A 25,996-nucleotide genomic window follows, 5' to 3' on the forward strand; every position below is an offset into this window, starting at 1 on the left:
TCTCCAAATGATAACTATTGATGATCCGATCTTTTCCCACTTAGTGGATGAATAAAATTCCCCGTGCTTTCCAAAATAAAAACACTACGATCTTCCCAGGTGTCTGTTGAGTTTTTGGCCGCTTTTGACGGAGTTGTCTGATTGTTGTCTAAAAGCACTATTTAAGCCAAGCTTTTGCACTCACAGTATTTTTTCAATTAAAAAGCAATGACAAATCAAAATACGAAATTGTTTGAATCTATGATGCTCCATTGTCGAAAGTAGCATCCTCAGCTTGAACATCTTATAGCTGTAATCAATAATCATTCAAATGTCGTGAAATTCAGACCGGCATCATTTGAAAGTTGCCACTTTTTAAAATATAATTAAATTTATTATTAGTGACTCTGCTAGTGTGCCATCCTACCAACTTATCAGCCAATGTGTTATGATTCCATTTTAGATTATTTCAGATCATTAATAATTTCATAGAAGATGCATAAAATATTCTGGATATTCTCTCTTCTTCACTTTCTATCCCGTTCTTCAGAAACACCAAAAAAGCTTTACTCCTTTTGATACTCTGTCAAAAATACAAGTAATATATTTTTGGTGATATTTTGGAAATATGTCCTTAAATTCGCTAATGATAATCGTTCATTAATGATGTGGTTCATTAGCTCTCATGATCCTTGCCTTTCATCTGAAATCGCTACATATTTATAATATTATGTCTATGTAGAAGGTCGGCCAATTAGTTTTAACTACCTAATCGTATCTAACTAATCTGTCTATTAAAACAGACTTTATTTTTTTGTTACTATCTTTAAATAATTAAAATTTATGATCCGTTTAATAGTTAACAAAATAACAATTTGCAATATAACATAATAGTAAACATTAGTTTGGCTCCCGGGACTTACATATGTTATCTTCAAAAACATCTTTGAAATGTGTGAGAATAACACTTAATATTATTTTATACCTCATAAAACACATTCCTTTATTGAACCTCGTCATGAAAACTGTAGTATTTCTCAAAATCTATTTTCTTCATTAGGAATAAAAATCTGTTTTAAATTTAGTATTCAATTCACAAAATCAAGTTTTTTCTGTACAGCACCTATGGACCCCTAATAGATCCCAACACTCTAATAGCCGTAATTGTATAAATATGTAACGCTTATTATCGTGTCGTTGGACTATCGGTCAATTTAGTTAGTCAGCCGGTATGTCCATACAATAGAAAATGTTTACACAGAGATTCTCCACAGAAATTTTTTATGAAATTTTTCCTTCTGCTTTTAGTGCTACTAACTGGCACTCTTAACTTTGTAAAATGTAGATTTAGCAATATTTAATTTCATTTTTTCACCAATATCTCGAGGGTTTTTATGTTATTAAAATAAAACTTTTTAATGTTGGAATTTCTATTTATTTTTTGCTAACAGAACTTTTATTTACAATTGTCGTTCGAAAAAAACTCAATAGATTTTTATCAAAACAATTGTATCTGAAGAAACAAAAATAAAGTGGTTATTGTTTTAGCTGAGGTTAAATAGAAAAGAAATGATTTTTTTTTTCCCAAAATGGTAAACATAAACACTTCCTCTATAAAAACTTCGAAACAAAAACCAATTTTAAACGGTACTTCCACTTTCCACTCCAGCATTGGCCAAGCCTTAACCCATTCCGTTGTCAAAGCATAATCCGCCCTTTTCTACGCTTTTTACTTATTAGCAGCGGTGAGTCGCTTGGTCGACAAGCGGAATGTAAATATTGGCACACATTTTCACATTCCAAGAAACCGAGAAACTGTTTCTGTTATCTTCACTGAGACCGCGGTCTTCGCCGAGTCTTCTCACTTATGCATTACCATTTCTTTTGGGCAAAACATAGTGAAACTGAAATTTTTCTTCCCTTTATTTCGCCACTCTGAGCATAATTCATTCAACCGGTTTTCAGCGCTTCAGCTTTTTATTTAAACCTCAAACTTCAAAATTTGACGAGAAATTCAGATACAAATTCCGATACAAATTTGGCTGCGAAGAGTTTATGAACGCAGCAGCGCAAGCGCACATGCAGAGTGGCTATGAAAAAAATTTACAAAAATAAATAAAAAAAATCACGCTTAACAAAACGCGAGTAAAACGCTTACATTACCAAAAAAAAAAATTTTTTAAAAAATTTAAAAAAAAATTTACAAACCGCGCAACCACGCAGGCGTATTTTAATGACGCGTGCGTTCGTCGGTGTGTCTTTGTGAAATAAAAAAATCAACGCTTAAAGCAACAAAACTAATAGAAGGAAAAAAAAATTATTAAAAAAATAAATAAAAAAAAAATACAAAATTAAACTTAAACTTTTGACCGCGTTTTAAACTTAAATTATAAAAAATAATAAAAATTTTTTGATAAAATTTGTTTTGTTGAAATTTTTTCGTAATTAAAAATTCAAAATTAAAATAATTTCTGTAATTTGCACATGTTTAGGTTTAATCACAGCAAAACTCCGTTTAATTTAAGCGAATTCTTTATTAATTAATGGCCAAACAATTCCTAAGCAATTCAAACGTCGCCGCTGTGATTCAATGCAAAAGAGTTTCCAGCTTCACAAGAATTTAAGAGTCTTAGAGTTTCCCGCTCCGCGTCTCACAAAAATTCATATAAAATTTAATTGGCAACAACGGATTCTTGCACTGCCGCAATCAACGCCACGGAACGCTCATTAACCGCACCGGCAGCAACAAGCACTGCTGGCTACAAGCTAAGCACTCTACACTCAGCTGCTTCGTCGACTTCTCCAATAGTAATTACGTGAATTTATTAGTTTGTCCATTAAATCAACCACAAAATAAATTCCGGAAATTCTTCATCATCAATAAACTTCAACCAAAGCAGTTTCAGAGGTGTGTATCATTCATTGCCTTCACCATATCCCCCTGCGCACTATGCATTATATAACTGAGTATCTATGTACGTCTATCTATGCACAAGTATCTATGCACAAGTATCTATGCTCTAGCGTCTATGCAACTGTTGCATGACTAGAAGAACGGATTTCAATGGCAGCTATAAACATAAAGAAGCTGCATAATTCTTTTCTTATCTCATTTGAATGGCTCACCTGCGCTTCGATTGTAGTTCTTTTTGCTCCCATCCCATCCATCCATCCATCCACAACCGCAGACAAGGTTGTTTTTCTTGTTGTTAACTGGTAGCCATTACTCAGGTGCTCATATCCGCTGATCTATTGAAGCAGCATGCATTTGGCTTCGCTGATGTAGTAGATTTGGAATTAGCTGCTCCGTAGTGAAAAGAAATTTCCATTGAACATGTCAACCACTTCTTTACAGATTTTTGTTTTGTAATAAATAAAACGGCAATTCCTTGTTTAGAAAAATGCTATAAAAATATTTGAATAAATTGCTTTCAAGACAAAATCAAAAACAACAGTGGGCGAAATTGACAAAAATTCAAAAATAAAAAATTTTGAATTTACTTTTTACTTAAGGCGTTTTCGATTGGTTAGTCTGGAGCAAAATTCAGAACACTCCACATTTATTTACAATGCTCTAGATATTTTGCCATAGCAGCAAACTTACCCTGAAATTAACAACTGTTTTATATGATTTGACAGGTAAACTATGATTTCTTTCGATATATGTATTTATGAAAAATATAAATGTCTACTGATACTACTACAGAAATGTTAGATTACTTTGATTGGTAAAGCTGGATTCAACCTAAATTTACTCTCGATCTGTCAAATTTTATTGTCCAATCATATATTTTTAAAGTAACATTATAATATAATAGTAGAATATAATAGTAATAATATGTAATAATAGGGTAATAAAATATATATAAAAATATTTGATTGTACAACACAATTTAACAGATCGAGAGTGAATTTATATTGAATCCAGCTTTATCAATCAGAAACACCATTAGAACAATAAAGTTTTTATACTTTTAATATATTAACCAATTTCAATATAAAAGATTTTTTACATATATTATATAGATATATAAATATAAATAAATTTAAAAAATTACGATACCTTGAAAACAGCAGTAGATCTGCGTCCTTAACAGAGCACTTATAACACAAACAAGTCTTAAACCAAAGAATAGACTGTTCGATGGAAAGCAGATTGTTTCTTAGGAAGCAGGTCCTGATTACAATAGAGTTAAAAGCTCTTATTCTAATATTTCACTTTTGGTACAGTCCAAACTTAAGCAATCAAAAACTCAGCCAAAAGGTCTCCTGTGTAGACATTCGCATAGACTTCATAAAGTCAGATCTGACAAGCCAAAAAAGGTCGAAAGAATTTCTACATGTTCAGATGAAGAAAATGGTTTTCGTTTTACAATGATATCTATCTTTTTACAATGATTTCAATATATTTAATACGAGTATTGATTAGAATAGCTTACTAAAATTCTTAGTTCTTTATTAGAACTAAAAAAATATATAAAAAAGATAAAAACTGCACTATTCACATTAAAACTTATCACACTAAACCTTTTAGATAGTTCATTAGGTACCATTGACTATCAAAAGACAGTTCCATAATTAAAAAAAGAACAATCATTTACTATACAAGACGCATTACATTATATTCGAGTATTCTATATGTTATATACATGTTATATAGATGTATATACATTATGTAGTCATAACATTAGTCGTCGTATATATTAATTATGATTATCCTTCATGAGAACATTAATGATGAATTCAAATTCATTATGATTTATTAATATTAATAGCCCAATAGTACTCTCTTCATATAACAAATCCATTTAATTTTAAAATATCCTTAATTTCATTGGCCTTGGACATTATTATGTCAAATATTATTTTCAAACAAATAGTAACCACGAAACTCCATTTTAGCTACTACTATAAGCTGTTGATTTAGAAAATAGGGCGATGATTAGGATGTTGATTTTCCTTGTGCATCGATTGTTATAATATCAAAGTCCTATTATTCAGGTAAATGATAAAAAAATTTTGAGACCATTTTTAATATACAGTTAAGGTAGATGGGTCAACGGGAAGGAAATTGAAACCTTTTAAAAAATAACCCTTTGATTTCACATTACTTATAATAATGTATAGAAAATTAGGCGTATTAGAATCAAGAATCTAACGTTAAAAATATTGCAGCGTGAGTTAAAGAATGGGGCGTCCAAAAGCTTAAGCTTAGGCAGAAACCAAACCGGTCATCCGGTGCTTCCTCCTGGAGCGCTAGTAATCATGTTTTTTAAGACTTTCGCCAGGACAGGCTCAGGTTGATCCAATGCTGACGTATATTCCGAAATTTAGTTAGAGCCCACATATCGTAAATACTTTCGATTTATTATTTTGAATAAGATCAAAGGTTGTATATTTGTAGTATATAGTCCATATCACTCTTCATACGGTTGCGGAAAAAATGTTAGCTCAAATTTTGTCGACCTGCCACCAAAAATGATCGTATGCCAAGTTTCTTCCATAGCTGGCAGAAGCACCAATTGAAACGAGAGGTTTTAATTTTATAATCATAGTTGTATATGAATAATATATGAGTTGAAGCTGGACTGTAATAAAACGTATTAGTAGCTTACTTATAACGCACACTATGTATTTTCTGATTAGTTGAAGATAAATTCCAACAAAATATGTCTCTTTCAAGTAAAACCCTAACTACCCTGTCAATTAAATTCTTTCAACATATTTTTTTTTCTACGCTATTTATTATTAGGTCTTTAATATGTTAGTAAGTGAACAAGATTGGCATAACGAACGAGAGAAGGTATCTCTCCAATATAATTCAAAATGTGAGATAAGTTAATAGATTACAAATTTTTTCCAAAAAATACTTGGTTTTTCATGATAAAACCAAGGATGCACCTCGTGTCATTTTTGATTTCTTCTACATTGCTCCTTCCTACGTCATAACAATTGACATATAAGTAGATGTAAATTTATAAAATATTTGAAAAATTTTGGAAGGCCATGTCAATTTCAAATTGTTACAGGCTAGGAGAAAGAAATCAATTTAAATGAAGTATTTTTTTAAAAAATTATTTACCAATAAAATTGAGTTTAATTTAATTCTTCGACATCCTCGTTCTCGGCTTGAGGTGTAAAGTCGCTTGATGGCTTAGTGGATGGCTTAGTGGTACTGATTTTACGTTCTTTCATTAGTTCCACAATTTTTGGATGCATGGATGTATCCTTCCTAAGTACTCCCCGCCACTCCTTTACACCTTCTAAATACACATTCATTAAACTCTTTGCAGTCTTCAAAAAAGTACTAAGCTGTTCCTTTTTTGTAGTTATTTTTATTAACAATCAATCGGTATTTTTATATGAGTTTATACCACAAGATACTTACATCCATTACTGCCAATTTGTTCAATTGTTCATTATAACTCTTTGGAGGAAGAGTAGCTATTTCATCTGCTGTATCCTCCAAAACTCTATACTGCTGGTGAACTATTTTTGTAACTTTATTACCTTTGCTAAAAAAGTAATTAATATTTATTTTATAATAATGATATATAAAAAATATAATTAAATAATAATTTAGACTTTTACTAACGTAGGCTTTTCGTTCTCCAAAACATTGGATTCAGCCATTTTCGTGAATTTTTGAAGAAAAAAAAATTTTGTGATATCCGGAAAATACGAAAGTAATTTTTTTAAACCAAAAAAAGTTATGATTTTAGTTATGATTTATGAAGCAAATAAATTAATGCAACAATTTGAACACAAAATATGTATACTAAGTTATTATTATTAGCTCAGATATGAGAGTAATAAAAATAGAAAGAAATTATTTTTAGAATGTAGAACATTATTCTAGAGCTTAAACAGATAAAATATTCACAGAATAATTTTTTTATGAGATTGACTTAAAATATTCATGACTTCAGAAGTTTTGATTGCTCAGTGTAAACTTCTTCTAACTAAATTATTATTATCTAAATTCTAAATCTAAATTATTTACGCACACTATGAAAGCGGATATGGTCGTTGGATACTACATCTTAAGAGCAGGGGCATACCCTTTCTTTAAATTTATTTTTCTTAATTATTTACGCATATTACGAAATTGGAGTCGTTGGGTGCTACATCTTGAGAGCATATAGTTCCAGCTAGAAATTTCTAACCCTATTTGTGAAATTTCGATATAATGCAATCTAATCTGGAGGTCTCTTCAGATACCTATTTACTACACATAGGTATTTGTTTACAGTAATACTAAATCGACCCAGGCTTCAATGTAGCCTTCAACATCATAAAGAATGGCATCAATCTAAGAAGTGTTTATGGTTTTATGATTGCGATTTCTTTCTCCCGGACACGCCACTTTGTAAGCAGATTTTAATAAAGCATTTCTTTTAGGACAATGGGACAGAAATGTTCAAAAATTAAAAGGTCTCATCCAAGACGAGACAATTGATCGCTTACATGCAACATATTCGTAAGAGTCTCCATGTTGAAAAAAGAATGGAATACCAAGTATCAAAATGTACCCACTGATTTTATCGAAAGTTGCTTAAATAACTTAATTTTTAAACTGCTTTCCTCTAACTAATTAATTAATTTAGTTAATAATAGAAGTAAACATTAGTTTTTAAGTAGACAACTATGAGTATTGCTGTAAAGTAAAAAGGACTGGAGTTCCATTACTTATTTTTCCTGTTACTGTTAATTTTTATTTTAGGGGTAGTAATATTACTCCGCCCTGACGAAGAAGTCAAATAAACTTCAAAACGTCGGCAAATATTGCTATATATAAACTACTATCTATATGATAATATCAGCCTTTTCCAAAACAGAAATTTTAATTTTAATTTTGCAAAAATAATATGTTTCTTTTGAATATCATCCACTGTCAATTCAATCCAATAGACATTTTCGTCTCTTGAAGCTATTAAACTGGTTTTCCATAAAATCTTCAATATAATCACATCTTCAACTGTATTTCGATAATAAAATAAAAGCTACATTTAAATTTCCCGCTATCCACCGCATTGAATCTCGCGTTAATCGCCCAATCACTGGCCGTAAAACACAGCTGAGCGTTTATTTATTTTTATAAGCGGTATTAGGCAGAAGTAAACGGTACCAGTCAAAGTCAAACTGCAATTTCTGCAATTTCTGCTGTTTTGAAAAATTGGTCTGGCCTTTCTTCAGGTACTAAGTACGCCAGTCAATCGGAAAGGTGAATCAGCGCTGGAATAGAAAAAAATAAAAAACCGCGCTGAAACCATAAAAACATTGGCATTTTGAAAGAAAATATTTTTTTTCATAAGAATTTCTTCAGATTCTTTTATTTCAAAACGTTTTTTAGCTGAACAATACAGAACAACCTCATTGGCAACTTGAGAAGCGATTAAAGCAGAAATTTATTAAGCAATATTCTTAGAGAATTCTGAATTTCAATGAGGCTTAACATTTATATACAGAATAAATTATACGAAATTAAATAAAATATATTTTCTAGTTTAAAATTATTTGAATTTTTATTGGTCTTTTGTGATTCTACTCGTATTTCATGATTCGCTTTACAACGTGCACGAAAGTATCTCACTCGAGCTGTGCCATAACGTCGAACCCAAATTAAGTAATTCGTTTATGAGTTTCATGAACTCTACTTTCCTTTGGCCGGACAAATGCAGGTGTTATACTTTTACATTTTGCACCGCTTCAGTTTTTTTCGAAGAATCAGACATGCCTGTTGCGACCATAGGCGTTGCTTTCGCCGGAAAGTGAAATTGAAGTTGGAATTGCAGTTGAAGCTGAAGTTGAAGTTGAAGTTGGCCACCAAAGCGGCTGTCGCCTTGCCTGGCACAGTAATCGCTTCGCTTAACCGTAATTTAATTGAGATTTATGTTGACACTTCACCGCTTACATCATTAATGGCTGTTTTCGGCAGCTCATAAACGTGCTTTATGAGCCACTAACACCCATCAACTACAAGTGCCAGCTCGCTTTTATTAGATATTATTAACATGTAATTAAATTATACGAGTACGTTTAAACGGCTTTCAGAGATGCCGTGAACTTTTCATTGTTCAACAGATAAAAACGAACTCAGTGACATAATATTTTCACAAAGTGTTAGGTAGGCAAGCCAGCACGTTTCATTAACATAAACTGATACTTCGAGTAATTTTCTATAAATACGCACGATTTATTTGCTAAAAGAGAATTTAATTTTAATAATATTCCACAAGTATCTAGAGTAATACTCCAGAACCGCAAAGTTTAAAAAGATTACAAGTACAACTACAAATAACAACACAATTGAAACTTAGACACAACTAATTCAGGGGATAAATACAAAATACTAAAATTTATGTCATGAATTTCATTTTTTATCCAAAAATTTAATATTGCTATATATAAATCGAAGCTATAAATAGATAGCATCTAAAAATACCAAAAGCGACTATATTAAATTGATTGCTAACGTCCGTTATGACGAAAGAATCTATTTTCCGAATAAATATTATTATTTATGTAGAAGCCAGTTGAGTCAGTGCACTTGAGCACTTTTACTCTCTATTAAGGTTTCTTCAAAACCACTCTCTGCGTCTTGACTGGATTATTGTTTATCACTTCATCAGATTAAGCAATAATTGACCGCAGATTTGCATACCTCCCCGATGAGCCTGTAACCATACTGAGATTCGATAATGCGGTGTTGGTAAGTCTGTCAGTTTTTTGCTAATAATTTTAGGGCTTTATTCTTTATGTATTTTTTGATTGGATCAATCTTGAGGTCCCTGAGGATGTCATTCGTCCTAATGTACCATGATACCTTGAAAAGTCTTCTCAGAGCCTGGCTTTGTGCAGCTTTTAGCTGGCGAATAGTAGTGTTTGAGGCTTTGCTAAACGCTATACATCCATGTAGAAGTGACGGACGAATTATTTGATTATATATCAGCTTCCTGTGAGTTTTGGCATATCTAATTCTTTTCAGTTGAACATATTGAAGCCATGTGAATAGTTTGTCTAACGTGATGCCAAGATATTTAATGCTATCCTCCCTGTCTATTACCATATTTCCCACTCTCACTCTCGACAGAACCTTAATTTTTTCATTATTTATTTTTATTTTTCATTTCCTAATATAAACTATTGTTTTTAATGGAGAAGTATTTTAAACACTCAGAAAAATAATTTGATTCTTTTAACCAGATTTTAACCAAATCTAAAGTAAAAATATTCTTACTCGATACATCATGGTGGTTTAACCATACCACATATTGGGTTTGACATCTTCTTTACCACATGAGTTAATATTTTTCGAACAATTTAACTAGTAGTTCTTAGAGCATATTTTACTGAATGTACTGTATGTACTGTGTTAAGTTACAGCCATAAGATTTTATATTTATTAATTATTTGAATTTTTGGCTGACCACACAGGTGTTTCGTGTGTAGCCAAATACCCATCATCAGTGATCTTGAAATTATTTCTAATATTTTATTATTCATAAATAATTTTTTGAGACTGCAAGTACCAAGGGTCGTGCCCTGCCAAATTTAAAGCTCAGAGTCAGCGTTCATTAGCCATTAGCTGCACTTGACTTGTATTTTTGAACTTAAAGTTTTGTTGCTGTGAAAGTTCATTGAGAAATTTACTTTCTGTGTTGTATTAGAAATATTTTAGGAATAACTATGTAAAACCAGATTGAAATTCGTATGCTGAGAATCTATCATGATCTAACATCTAGATTCTTGCATTAATTCTTAATTTCTGATAAATAATATTCCATAAGTTCATAGTCTAATAGTAAATTTAAACAAAAATCACAGAGTACATACATATTCTACATTCAGACTTATTAATAATCATAAATAGAAACTCTTTATATAAAACTGAAATGCTTTTATAATTATTAATTTTACATTAATTGAGAGCAAATATAATTTGGCTTAATATAATTTACCAGGTATTAAAACATTTGAACATATTCTACATGAACATTCTAAATTAAGCAACATTAGATTTATCCAACTGAGGGACAGTGTTATTGCTCTTCATAACCTACAGAACAATGCAAAACTGACAAATGTACTCAAGGTAATCGAAAACCTAAAGATCGGTGGAAACAATTGGGGTTAGCACAATATACTATCTGAATCACTATACCCTGTGTACACCCCTCTATCAGTAATATTAATAATAATAATCATATATGAGTTATGGATATAACACCTTGTTAGATGAGAAGTAAACCGATTCCAGAAAAATAATTTTTAATTCTACCTAACATACATACACAGAGTAACCGTAGATTAGAAAGTACCCGTATTAACTTAATCGACAAATATAGGACTTTTTGTTAAGAAAAACTCTAAGGCCTTGATAGATAATGTTATATACAGCAATCTGACATCATCTGTCACAAAATGTATACATGCTTTTACGAAAGCTTTTTAATAGACATCAGTTTAAACTAAGATTAACTCTAATAAGTCAAATGTTTAGAGCTTTTTAAAATCAGCAACTTTCAAAGTTCAATTTTCCATGGAAGTATAGACCAGTCATAGTATTCTACAGAACAGTTTTCAGTTTTATTATTGAGATCATGACTGTTAATATAATTATAAATGTAACATGTTTTGGTTGTCACAAACGTCAGTAATGATTGAGTGGTACCAATACAGAATGCTACAGATAGCTTTAATGAAATTTGACGCAGAAACTCAATTTTCGTGCAGTTTATATCTTATGTTGACAATAACTTTACCACTGTTACCTTCCAAATGGCCCAACAAGTTTGGTTTATTTGAGTAGTAAATATATCATATATCCTCACAGAAAATAGTTCGGTACCATGAAATCATTCAATCGTTAACGCCAATTTATGGGTCCATGGCATGAAGTTATAAACGCATCGAATGATTTCTGCCATAAACACCAAGCAAACCGAAATTATTACATTATATGTTCTTTCAGTTTGGAATTATAATTCGCTTGACGACTATATTTTCAGAACTACTGCATATAGGTATACATAGTTTCTACTTTAACGTGCAAATCTGTTGAAATTACATCATACATACGATACATGTGTCACATATCCACGTAGCAAGTATAGTAAGTATTGTAGTACACACTATGAACTAATAATGCCGATTTGCTTCCGTAAGGATTTTTCACTCCGAAAGGCTCTTCCACTTCTTATACCCACCTTCCTTAATGCCGACCCAACGCCCTCACGCTACGTATCAGAATAATACAACTCACCTATTTTCTTACCAAATGCGTTTTTCAGAAATGCGGAAACAGCATCCAGTTCATCAAAATTTCTTTGATAATTTTAGATTTTATAAACCTGCACATATGCCTTTGAGAAATGTGTATCTAAAGAGTGTTTGAAACATTTTATATAACAAAACAAAAAAGCAGATAAAAGCTTAAAATCTTCAAAGCCACAAAATAGCAGATCAGAGGAGAAGTGGAGAATTTTCCACATTAAGCAAATTGCACATATTTGCATTTTGAGGTCCAATCCGACTGAGTAGTCGTCAAGTTTTTATGGCCACTTGCAGACATGTTAAGGCTACAAACTAAGCCGAAAGAAAACCATATCAAAATTTGCCATGCAACCAACGACTTAACTTCTCCACTTTTCCTTTCCAGCGCTCGACACTTTTCATTTTTCATACTTTTGCTTGTTGTGGCGGGTTTATGTGAAAATGAAAATATCTGCCTCCAATGCGTTCCGAGAAATTGTTCAGTTTCTTCTCTGTGCTGTGTTGATTGTGTTGTTGGTGTTTATTTAGTGCAGTAATTGCACTGCCGTGCTTTATTGCATTGCTTTTAACAACTTACTGACCACAATTTATGACTTTCCAACAAAATCAGCAGCAAATTATGCAAAATTTTACATGAATTGAAAATCGCAGTGAATATTGAAAACCGATGTATTTAAATAGAAGATATACGAGTACGTTTATGGTTAAGTCTGGACTAATTGCATAAAATTAAAATTTGATGAGTTTCAACAAAATTAAAACTTAACTTTTTTGTTAATATTGAGTAACAAAAACGTTTTTAAAAATTTTATTATTACTTATTTTATTTATGACTTTCTTTAAATGGATATTTTTTCTCAAAGTTTCTTCTCAAAAATCTGTCTGATCATAAAAAATTTACAAAAATAGAAACATGAGTGATACTATAAAAGTATCTTACTTAATTGTCTTAATAAAACGAAAAGCCTTTTAGGCTTCAACAATCCTGCAGTTCGTGTGCTTACTGGAGTACTAGCAGGGTACAGTGCCATTGCGCCTATGTTCCAACGGTGGCGTATTCCAACAAGTGGATTATACAGAAATTACCAAGATGAAGAGTAAGTAGAATCTATCAACCACTTCCTGTGTCTTTCTCCGGGACTTCAGACTACGCGATTACAATGTCTTGGAGATCGCTTTTTCACTAGCTTGTAACGAAAGCAATCTTATCGGATCTCCGTAACTTCATCTGGAAAACCAAATGGTTTAACAATGATAACAAAAGGGAGCAATTCGCCTCTCCCAGCAAAATATTTTGAGGGCATCACAATTGGCAATATATGCCATCTGTACGCGCCATCTGAACCTAACCTAACCTAACCTACTTAATTGTCTTTATTAAAAGTTACTTCATAAAATAGGTCAGGAAAATAAATTCCAAACAGGCACCTTTCAATTCAATTTCTTGCTTAATATTTAATTAGTTTGAAAATGTTGAAATAAATAAATACATCTCAACAACATCTTAATATCTCTGGTTAAAAGGACTTTCAAATATATATTTGGAATTCACAACACTAGTTCTTCAAGTGATTGCACAACTTGAATGTTTTAGAATAAACATACAAATTATTCCAGTGAAACCAATCTAAAAACACTTACTGAAAACTCACATTTGTTTTTTCTTTTTGCAAAGCAATTATAGTGTAGGTTAAATATTGTTATAATTTATAAAGGATCTTTATCAATATTATATTAAAGATTTTCTTATATTATAAGTCCTACTCGCTTTACGTGCTTACGTGCCATAAAATCCTAACTCTACGGTATTCTCAAAACACGTATGAAGATAATGCGCCTATAAATGTCCCATTAGGGGGAACTTCGATGGTACTAATTGAAGTTTTATGTTTGAATATATCCATCTCATTCTTAAGAAGCGAGGCACAACTAAATCTCTGCAGTTCCTTTAGTTTTAAATGGATTTAAATATTAAATTAAAACATACATTTCCACACTTTTTTTCGAAACTTTACGTATTAACCACAGACACCACTACTCTCCTTTACGAAACCAAGGAGAAGGGAAGTTGTGTATCCCATGATACTGATGAATCAGATCGAGTGGTACCACATTTCATTTCTGGTGAGGTGTAATAAGTGAAACTGCCCTTGCTACCAGTTAAACTTCAATATAGTACAAGATAGAGCCTTATAGATTTTATTCACCTTTCACGACAAGTATGACTCACCTTAGTAATAGGGAATAATTGAACCTCTATCTTATACTATATTAACGGTTCGGAATTACCGTTTAATCATTAAATCTATGAGGTTTATACAGTAACAAAATGGTCAACCAGACTTAAGTGAATCCCTAGACTAGACGTGATAACCTAATTTAACCTAAATTATAAAAAGTTTAAATGTACGATGAAACACCTATCAACTGCAATAGTCACTTTTCTAATTAAAAAGATTTTCCTTATTAATCCTCAAACTAATATTTATTCAATTATAGATATTACAGAATAAACTTCTACTTATTCAAAGAACATTTACGTAATTATCAGCAAACGCAGATATTGTCATTTGACATATAACACAGATCTCATAAAACTCCTAACCTAAAAGAGAGTTTCCAGAATCGAAAAAATCGCTTATTTTTAATAAAAGACCAGATGTAACCTCTTCGGCAAAATGGCATTAATTTTCGCCAATATCAAAGGGGCGTAAATTCGTTGTACAGCATTGCTTATGTAGGTATCAACCCTTTTCGTTACAGTATCTTAAAGCTAACTAAAAAAATAAATTGAAATTTTGGGACGGCAGTTCTTACCGATAAAAATTTCGTCAATATTCGTAACGTTGCGGATAGCAACAAGTGGATTAAAGTGATCGGTTTCCCTAAAAATATTGTAGCAAACAACTGCTAGCACTTTAATAGTAACTTATGTGAAGTACAAACTTTACTATTAGATAAAATATCATTGGAGAGTTTAACTGACTTAGTACTTCTTTTCATACATTACCAAACATCTCACAGACGACTAAAGAGGTCATAGTCATACATCGCTTATTTACTTATTTAGTAGTTATTTTAAAATTAATATAACTGGAAAACAAATTATAAAAGCAATATGAAAATAGAAAAACATGGAGATATGGCAGTAATGAAAAATTATAAATAAATTATATCCTAAAATTGTATAAATTATGGGACACAATTTCACATTTGGAATTAATGAAACTAATACTCGTACTTTATGGACGAATATTTTCCCCCGGCCTTTACAGAAATATTGGTTCCCAGATAGTGAAAAAACCAGAAAGATGAAAAAATTTTCCCGCTCAATTAATTACAAACAAAAATTAAAACTCATTGCCATTTTTAAAAAACAATTAATCAAACGTGAATTTGTCGAAGAAAAGCAACTGTCCATTTTATTTCAAAAAAAAAAACAGAAAATAATAACATAAACACCGGCATTTGCGAAGCAAAAAGTTGGAAAAAACTAAAGTAAAAGTAAGAGTTTTCTTTGATTTATAACTCAGCGGAAAATGATAAGCGCATAACAGCGAGAGCAGCTCATTTACCAATTAATCCGACGGTTCAGTAAAAGTATCTGCGCAATTAAAAATCTGATAAGGCCAGCGTTTAGGATGGAGTGAAGGCAGTCGCCTGCAAGTTTCTTTCTGCAGTCAAGCCTTTTGCCAATTTTGCCCATTTAATCTCAAACTTAATGAGATGAGATTATTTAGGCTTTCTTCTGTTCACTCAACAGTAAAGAAATCCGAAATCCAAAACATTTTCGACTTTTCTCTTCGCCATACAATGCGAGTATGGAAACAAAGTATCTGAGGTTGTGACCTTAATAGGTAAACGCTGTTCAAAATCGTAATTGATATAATTTTTAAAAATTATTGCTGAGGTAATAACAAAACGGCCGCTACTGTTGCTATTATTTAAACCAAAAACAACAAAAAAAAACAAGAAAAATAACAGCAGCAATAAAAATAGTTAAGTTTTTATTTGCAACACGTACTTGAACTAATTTTGGATGGCTTATGAATTTAAATTCAGAGTAATTCATTTAAATAGGCGTGGCCGCAATTATGCAACCATTTCAATTATTCAGTTAACTGGGAAGCATAAATGCTCAAACCAATTAAATCCGAAACGAAATAAGATACATAAGTCGTTTCAAAAGCAGTCATGAGGTTATTTCAGCTCACTTACGAGACAGAATTGAGGAAGTAAATTGAGGAAAATTAATTTATTAGTAGGAAATTACAGCATATGTCGATTGTAGTTTAAATAAAAAATTTTAAATAAATTTTAAAAACATATTAAGTTTAATGTGAATATATTATATGAAAGAAAAATCCTTGATAGTTCCGAAAGTATTCTATAGTCCCCAGCAACCGATGCGGCATACACACAACGCATATATGTACCAGAAGAAGATTTTTTGTCATATTTGTAGATAAATTTTATCGTCACCTTCAACTGAATTATAATGATTACCCTTCGTTAAATGTAGAACTCTATCCTTTGTTGATGGAGTGAAGAACCCCACTCAAAAGACCAGGACTAATGACTCTCAATGAATTCAAGACTTCTGGATATTGAAATAAATTTATGATAAAAGGTACTTATGTGTTTCAAGGCGTCAAACTATATTTTACTAGCCCTACTAACCTAGTACCACCATAATAATGAAACCAATTTCTTATTAAGGAAATAGAGTGTAAGAGCGGAGATAACGAACCTTTTTTAAATGCTTTAAATGTCGATTATTGTCTAAATTGTTTGATTATCTTGCGCTGCTTGAATGAATATAAAGTTCAGTCTCATTTGCGAATAGAGAAAGACACTTTAAGAAAAAAACTCCCAGTTGAATCATTTAGAAATTAGAAATTAAGGTAAGAAAACTGAATTGAAATTAAATATCGCAAATTGGCAAATGGCTTTCTTGTACGGTGAATTAATTTACTTAAGGACAGTAATTTTGCTTTAATGACTTTGCGGTGTCGTTGACCCGCTTACAATCGCTTGACATTCTAATGCCCGTAGACTTCAGCTGCATATCAATTACCTAAACCAGCAGTCAAGTGCTGCTGAGTAAAATGCAAATGTTCCTCTGAAATAAGAAATCAAAGCTTGGGAGAAATTTTGTTGAATAAGTAACTGCAGTACAAAGCAAATGGAACAGAAATTTAAAAAGTAAATTAGTGCCCTCGTATCATGTTGACATTTTTGTGTATTTAAGCTGGAAAATGTATCTTCCGAACAATGTAATCTTAATATATACAGAAGAAGATTTTAAATGATTAACTAAGCGTAACGCAAGCCAGTGTGAATAACATTTCTTCTTCTCTACACCAGCCCCAAGAACATGGAAAGAATGTCACCCGCTCTAGTTTTTTCGACTTCCACTTGACTTTGCATGTCTTTTGCTTGCTCTTCTTTTACGAGTACAAAATATTCAGGCATTCTGGCAATATTTCCATGACCAAGGTTAAGTACCACTACAAGGCAGAGCCACACCTTTGCACACTCCACTGCCAACCGCGAATGGCACAAATACTTGTGGCAAATGCACTTCAGTGCTTTCAGTGCACTTGTTGCTTGGCATTCTGGTAAAAATAACAAAATAGACGTCTTCGTATCGATGTGTGCAGTACTACGTTACAGTTTGGTAAGCCATCAAATGTCCATAATATGGACAATGCGGTTTACTGCATTCACGTTCCGCTTCGCCAACTAAAGTTTCAGTTCAGTCTTCAGTTTTCCTTACTTTAAGCTGCGGTATTTATAGAAAAACCCATTGGCCGCTCATTCTTCTTGATTTAATAACAGTTTTGCTTCATTTTGTGCACACATGCAGCACGAAATCTGTTGCACGCCAGTCTCTTTGGGTAGAAACGAAGCTAAACGAACAATTTCTATGGCTTCTTTATTGTAAATTTAGAAAAATAACATAGAAGCTATTTGCGTTTAGTATAAACAATAATTTTTTATTATCGACATCATAACTGAGTTGTTACTTCTCTGTATTCTCTAGATATTCTACTTGATAAATGAAACGAGGATTCTTTGATTTCTCGGGCATTGCAATTGATAACGAATTTTAGTTAATATCAATATTTTGAAGAAGTTTTGTCACTACGAAAACTATGTCTATGCCGAAATAGTTTAATTCTCGAGTTACTTGGATTTAGATTTAGATTTCAGGGCGAAAATCCGACAGACTACACTCCGACCGTTGCGTTTCCCTAGCGCTTTTGTTCTAGATTACCCTAACGGGAGGTAGATGTCCCGCTATTTAGTGATTTGGTGTTTCAAAGGTTCACTTTCAAAGGTACATGTTTATTATGATTCTGATTCAGGGCTGACCAGAATAATTTTAACAATATTATTATATGATGTACCACCTTTTGATGAATTGGTTTTTTGAACGGCTTAAACATGTTATTATATATATGTACCACCTTCTGTTAATTCAGTTTTCTAAACGGTTTTTATAATACATTTAAAATTAACTCAATAGCTATCAGAGTAACATTAACCAGAGTGTTTTGAGAAGCTTCCGATAATAGAGTCAGACACTCTTTGTAGTTCTTAAAAAGCTTCTTTTCCAAAAATTCTAGCTCTGCTTTTATTAAAGACTGGAAATCAGCATAATTGATCAGAGCTTGATTGTTCTTACTCTTTCTCTTAGCAAAACCCACAAAGATAGACAGTTAGAAGTTAGAATGTCTCTATGTATTCCTGAAATTTAAGCTGGGACTGTTTATGAAGAACATAATATTGCTGATTTTGTCCAGATTTGTTCAATCTTGGCACAAGTTGTACTATATTGCTTCAATATTGTACTATGGTCGTGTGCGAGTTAGGCTAAGTTGCGTTCTAAATGAGGGAAATTCTAAGTTGTGCCGATAATGTAGTGATGTGTCGATACGTGTTGATAAATGGCAAAATGTGTGCAGTGCAAAAAATCCCAAAAAATCTCCCATTTGGTTTAGCATCAAATTAGCCTAACTCGCACACGTCCTATATAAATAAGTGTATCGTAGCTTTACAGGCATTTATTAATACGTAAATATCTGATATACTATAGTGTATATAGGGGTACGTTGATATTTTTAATTAATTTCTTCCAATTTCAGTTTCTAATAGTCTTTCGAGGTTCTCAAAAAGGGGTTATCCAAGAATTCTGTTCTGTTCTAGTTCTGTTTCTTCCCGAACCTATGCATTTGCACAATAAATGAGATCTTAATAAATGAAAGTCATTGCAGAAGTCACATAAATCGTTTGTAAGTCTCTGTGAATTCTGACAATTACCCAATAACCTATTACAAAAGATATAATTTATATAATTTAGCCATGGCACAAGTTGTCTTAGTTTCCTGCTTCATTTGTTTCTCTTTGAGGAAAGATGAATGTCTTATAGATTTACAGGCATTGATTAATATGTAAATATTAAGAAAATAACTGACATTAGTTATAGTTTATGTTTTAACCTAATTTATATTAGAATTATACTTATATATTTCAACCTATATAGGTTTAGTAGTCACTATATTTTGATATCCAGAAGATACATATGTTATTGGAGAGATCAGGCTAGCACCGGACTAAGTATAGGATAGGTCATATCTCTTAAAGTTGCTTAGTTATCAGTAGAGAATCTTACACCGGTTTCTGATATATGTCTTTTATACAGTAAGCATCGTCTGGTAATTTGTGTTTAACTTTAGATGTATTTCTTACTGACGAAATTCCAAACTCAACTTTTTTGTCTAATTACAAACCATCTGTGTAAGAGTTATTTGCTAAGTATAAATATCAAGAATATTATTTTGTCAATTTTCTCGTTTGAAAGTCCGATTAGATGGATCGGAATTGTAGTTGTAAATTTTTGTCAATAAATTAAAATGTGTCAATAAAATAAAATGGATAAAGTGGAATCAGAGCCAGTCGTAGAATGTTATATTATAGTTTTATCTGGAACTTAATTCACAAAACGTATTAGCTTCACATATGACAGAACTTCTTTGTCAACCTTTCTGAAATTAGTTTTAAAAAAGAGACGCAGTTAAGGAAACGTTAAAGGAGGACTGTAGAAGCAACACATGCTTCTGATCAACATGAATGTACGGTATAATGATCTGCCCTTGTTTGGCTTTCTCTCCAATTTTGTGTGTCATCTTATATATAGAGTACATGTGGCCATATATACGAGAAAGCTGACAGTTTAGCCCGCTCTGGTACTTCCATGGATGTGTCCCTGGCGGTACCAACTTATATTACCCAAGAGACCATTAAGAGAAGTACTTTCTTCTACTTTCTGCAACTTGCCAATAACATATGGAAAGCACAGACATGTGCAACTTCCAGGTTAACATGGTCAACCTTTAATAGAAATAGATCCTCGGAACTCATGAAACGAGATCCCGTGAACACTACAAGGCTTACTGCAGTTCTTTCTGATCATTGGTGTATAGAAACCCATGTAATCTAAGAATAATTTTTTTCTTAGGCTGTTAAAATTGATTGCAAAAACGAGTTTATGCAAATAAATTAATCTCATATTTAAAATTACCTATAAGTAGTTTCCGTGGTTTTGACTATTGCAATCGAATTGGAATCATTTTAATAAACTGAATACACCCTTTGTTTGTGAATAGTTTGAAAGATATAAAAATTAGAACTCACTATGTGTCTAAAGTCTATCTCGATGTTTAACTCTATTCTCATATAGTATAACTAATTCTTTTATTTGTATGAAATATTTTGTTGAAACGTTGTTGATACTTTAATTAAATTTATTAAATTTTCTTAGAAATAATTTTATTCATTTATTGCATCATATAATTGATTACAGTTTAATTATAATTAAATACTTTACCCTAGTGATTCACATGTTATTGAATAGAAAGACAGCGGCATAGTGACAAAATTATCAACTTTAATTTAGTTCTAACCCAAATACTTTTCACTTAAAGCGCTGCTAAGACTTACGTAAATGCTTTTTCTAAATTTAAATTAATTTATTTTCATCAAAAAAAAATAATAATGCCACTATTTTATTCTAAAGTAAAATAAAACTTGAATTAAATCATGAATAGTGTCCATTTTTACATCGAAAAACTTCATTGAAGTCATAAAAATAACCGTACTTAAATAAAGAGAATTAATGTTTTTAATCGAGAAACTGGCCAGTATTTCGAAACCTTAGAAGACATTAAATATCTTTTAGGTCAAAAGAATAAAACGAATGAATTACCGCAACTCTCGTGAATTTCTAATGGAGAAATATTTTTCGATATTTAATTGTGAAAAATTCTCATGAAAACTACTTTCTACTATTTTAAAGTTAATCTAAAAATAATTTAATATCAATTCTCTTTCTAATATGGTTAGACTATCATAAAATGTCTTTCCGGTATCCAACATCTTTAAAGAAATAAAATTTATTTTTGCAAAGAGTACATCACAAAAACAATAAAAAATTGAACTAAATAAAAAGTCATTTATCTTCAGTAGAAGATAATAACTATCCTATAAAAATATTTTTATTAAAAAGAGGGAAAACGTCAGAGATAAAATATTATCACTGAGAACATTCTCCAATCTGAAAAGGAGGGATAAAAATATATAAGATTATGCAAGTTTAAGTGAAGTACTTCAGGTTTTTTCTTAAGTATCTTAAAATGCAAATATACAATCAATATTTCAATCAACAGTATCTTAATATCCGAAAGCAAGAACTGTTATTTTTTGCAATGTATTTCACATAACCGAGAATTGACTTATCCTAGACCCTGTCTCCCACTCTTAAGAGACATTACAATAGGAGTAAAATAGACGCAAATTTCCTTTACAAAATGCATTTGTTTTAAACAATATTTGGTTTGAGTTCATTAATATATATATTAATATATAAATAATAATATATTCGATATTCCAGAACAAAATAATAGTAGTTCAATCCATTTGTGTTCCACTTCAGTAGTCTCCAAAAGCTGTCATTCTTTATTCATATATTTTTTCTGTATTTTATTGTTAATTTTGACAAATAAATGATTATAATCAAATATTATAATCAATTCAATCATTATTATAATCAATATTATAATCAAATATTTGGTTTCCTCCAAATCTTTTCCCAAGTATTAGTCTATCAATTCCTCTATCTCATGCAATCTGTCCTATGTTACATATGTTAACATATGTTCATATTATTATATTGATTTTATTGTCTTTCTCTTAAAAAGTTTCACACCCTATATCATTAAAACTTTCTAATATTGTTTTCTCCTCAAGCTAAACTAAAATAGAAATTCTGTAAAATTTCTTAAATTTCGATAAATAAACCTCGGTTCTCTAAGGTTGCTCAGTAACATTTATATAACTTATGGATTGCATATATCTGTATTTCTTAGAATAAAGATAAAAATAGAATTGTCTTTATTTTACTATACTTTTCTTCTTTGTATTTTCATTAAATACGGTAAAAAATATATTTTCAATGTTAATTTAAATAGATCGGTTTGCATATATATAAGTATTTTTAATGAAGTCTTACAATAACGATTACATTAATCTATAAGGTAAGGTTATCATTTGTAATATTCACTAGAACTTGGCACAGTATAATCGGTACGTATTCCAACAACTCTATTTACCAATAAAAAAAAGCGTTTGTTTGGATATAGTAGGAAATGGAAAAGACTTATACCGACATTTTGAAAGATCGACGATTTAGAATACTTATTTAATATTAGGCCGAGGAATCGGTATATTGAGTCAAAAAGTGACTATCTGAAATAAAGAATTAGATGTTACTAAAAAAGAACTTTCTGCCATTCCTATGCATTCAGAAAAATATGCTCTAACCATATACTAGATAAATGGAGCTGATCATTTTGTTAGAAAAATGTCAGCTCATGTGATAAACCAACATGTGGTGTAGTTGAACCAACATGATGGTCGAGTAAGAATATTTTGACTTGAGACTTAGTGAAAGTCTGGTGAAATCAACCAAACTATTTTTCTGAGTGTGTTTATTAGAAGTTCCTACTTACTTCAGAACAAACCATAGATAATAACTATTTTAATTAACTGCTAGCTAAATAACTTCTTTCAATTTAGATATAATTGCTTTCTAAATACTCCATAAAAAATACAAATATTATTCACAGTTATGATTTCGTTATATTATTATTATGTATACATTAATATCAATAGATAGTACATTACTTCCAAACCACTTTAATTACACTTAGGTCTATATCTATATATACATTGGTATAATTTATAGTATTATAATGATTTTATAAAGCACATTAATTTATTGTAAATTCTTCTTTTCAGGTTCACCTTGGCACGTTGAAATAATGTCTTCTCCCGGTTTAACAGCACTTGGCGAATCAACACGCCTCGTACCAGCAAATACACCGGCGGTTTTTGAGATACTGCCGCCTCCTGGACAAAGCCTGAGTAAAGGCGAGTGCGTGGCAACAGTTTTGACACCAAACAAATCAAAACTGAATGCCAGAGTCACCCATGAGGCGGCAAATGGTGCTGCACGCATTGAGTTTGTACCCACTGAAGTGGGTACGCACATCATTGAAGCATCGATTAATGGCACAAAAATAGCTGGCGGACCTTTGATAGCAAAGGTATACGATGCCAGTCTAATACAGGTTACAGATGTCAATGGCGGAATTGTCGGACAACCTTGCCAATTTCGTGTAGATGCTAGTGCAGCTGGAGAAGGTCAACTTGAAATATCAATAAATGAAGGCGAAGTACCAAACCATGTACAAGTCGTTGGTGGCGGTCGTTGTTTGGTCTCCTTTACACCAGAACAAGCAAAATCACATTTAATTGACATTAAATTTAATGGTGAAACAGTACGTGGTTGTCCATTTGTTTGTGCAGTGGCAGACACTTCGCGTGTTATGCTAAACTTATCAAACTTGGAACTGGTACCTGTCAATCGGCCTGCTTCCTTTCATATAACTGTGAGTGGAGGTGGTGCCGCTGAGTTGGCAGTCAGTGTGCGTGGGCCACATGGTGAATTACCGGTGCGTGTAACAGGAGATATACACGCTGGTTTCACAGCTGAGTTTACACCCGTTACAGTTGGTGGTCACTCCATTAATGTCGAATACAATGGTTTTCCCGTACAAGGTACACCATTCTTAGCAAAATCTTACGATGCAACAAAAGTAGTTGTGGGTAGCGTATCGCGTGGTACAGTCGGGAGACCAGTGCAATTTACAGTCGATGCCGGTGATGCTGGTGAAGGAAATTTGGAAATAACAATTTCGGCGAAAGGACAAAACATCCCAACGCAAGTTCATCCGCAAGGCAGTGCAAGGTAAATACAACTTTCTCTTTTAGCTTCTTGAAGATTTAAATTAATTTATTTTCTTGTCTTTCTCATCACAGATTCTCCGTTTCTTTCGTACCAACTGAAGCTTGTGAACACACAATTAATGTCTCCTTTAACAAAATGCCCGTACCTGGTTGTCCTATCACAATCAATATTAGCGGTGGCATGTCCGGTCCTCAAGTTTCACTTGGCGGCCCCGGACCTGTTCACCAAGCAAACTCTTTTGTCATCAATCACAGCGGCGGCCGTTTGGAAGATATTGAAGTGAACGTTGAAGGTATGTAAGCGGTTGTCCGCAATGAACTCCAGCGTCGATTATTATTTTATATGTATGTGTGCACTAATAATGTATATGTTTGTATCTAATTCAAACCGATTAGTAAATATCTTTTTATTAATTTATTGTGTGCATTTTGAATACATAAAACACATTTTCATGCAGTTTTCCTTTTATGTTATTTATGCAAACTGAATGAAGGGAATGCATATGCGTAAATAGATTATCACACTTCATAGAGCATTTCAAAATCATAAATACACACTTTATTTTATTGTAAAAATCTTACACTTTTATGAAAAGTTCTTGTAAAATGTATGTTTCCTCTACTATCCTTTGCATGTCCTTCTGTAAACGTGCATGTAATCACCTCAGATTTGTCGTTCAGTGTTTGCGGATTTAAGTGAAGAATTGTAGATTTATAGTTTTGATGACACGTAGTACTGTGCGAGCTTATATATGATATAATATCCAGAATATATCTAGAATGTATAATTGCAATATTTAAATTGAAAATCAGTTTTCTCATATGAAGTAGACTTCTTATGCAAGAAAATTTATGATCCCAATTTGTGAAATTATCATCATTATTAAGAGAATTTTTGTGAAGTGAATACTTTGATGGCTTATATTAACTTCGCACTGAATTTACATTTGCATTGCAAATGGGTTTAATCGATGAGATGACTTCTAAGTGCAGTAAAAACTGTTCTAGCCCAACTTAGATAAGTGTATAACCACATATTTAATAATTACTTGTAGAAATTAACGCCTCCAGTATGTATCCAAACTGTATCTGGGGCCATCATGCCATCGCCCATATATTTAATTTAAACTTAACACACATTAATTTGATCGCAATAGACTTCGTTTTCATTCTGCCGAGGTGATAAGTTTTTTCACCCCACCTTTCTCTTCTGCAAATACAGATATACAGTATGTATAAGCACCTAGGTCATATTTACAATCACTACCGTATTGTGGACATCCACCTGCATTTAATACGTAACCCGAACTATACAAAAGTACTCATAATCACCACGCGACCGGTGATTATGAATGAAATATAATAACAT

At 31.8% G+C, this 25,996-nt stretch overlaps 2 protein-coding genes across 7 annotated transcripts in view; one reads left to right on the plus strand and one right to left on the minus strand.

The window, feature by feature from the left end:
- LOC119686161 (filamin-C) overlaps positions 1-25,996 on the plus strand; it is a 585,474-nt gene that overhangs the window by 552,316 nt on the left and 7,162 nt on the right. For 3 of the 4 annotated variants that reach the window (XM_038100658.1, XM_038100659.1, XM_038100661.1), the window contains 2 exons: positions 23,617-24,628; positions 24,700-24,920. In XM_038100658.1, the coding sequence (XP_037956586.1) occupies positions 23,617-24,628; positions 24,700-24,920 (1,233 nt within the window). Of the gene's footprint in view, positions 1-2,471; positions 2,888-23,616; positions 24,629-24,699; positions 24,921-25,996 lie in introns of all 4 variants that reach the window. The other variant, XM_038100660.1, reaches the window with a different exon arrangement.
- Positions 5,704-6,685, minus strand: LOC119686164. Of its 3 annotated transcripts, none has more exons than XM_038100665.1 (4): positions 6,575-6,685; positions 6,368-6,494; positions 6,062-6,291; positions 5,704-6,009 (listed from the first exon to the last, which is right to left on the minus strand). In XM_038100665.1, the coding sequence occupies exons 1-3, from the start codon at positions 6,610-6,612 to the stop codon at positions 6,076-6,078; spliced, it is 381 nt and encodes a 126-aa protein (XP_037956593.1). In that variant the 5' UTR covers positions 6,613-6,685; the 3' UTR covers positions 5,704-6,009; positions 6,062-6,075. The 3 variants fall into 3 exon arrangements, with proteins under 3 accessions (XP_037956593.1, XP_037956592.1, XP_037956591.1); XM_038100664.1 differs by having other exon boundaries at positions 5,704-5,917; positions 6,062-6,297; XM_038100663.1 differs by having other exon boundaries at positions 6,062-6,297.

This window comes from Teleopsis dalmanni, chromosome 2 (assembly GCF_002237135.1).
Source record: "Teleopsis dalmanni isolate 2A chromosome 2, ASM223713v2, whole genome shotgun sequence".
In the NCBI taxonomy this organism is placed as follows: Eukaryota; Metazoa; Arthropoda; class Insecta; order Diptera; family Diopsidae; genus Teleopsis; species Teleopsis dalmanni.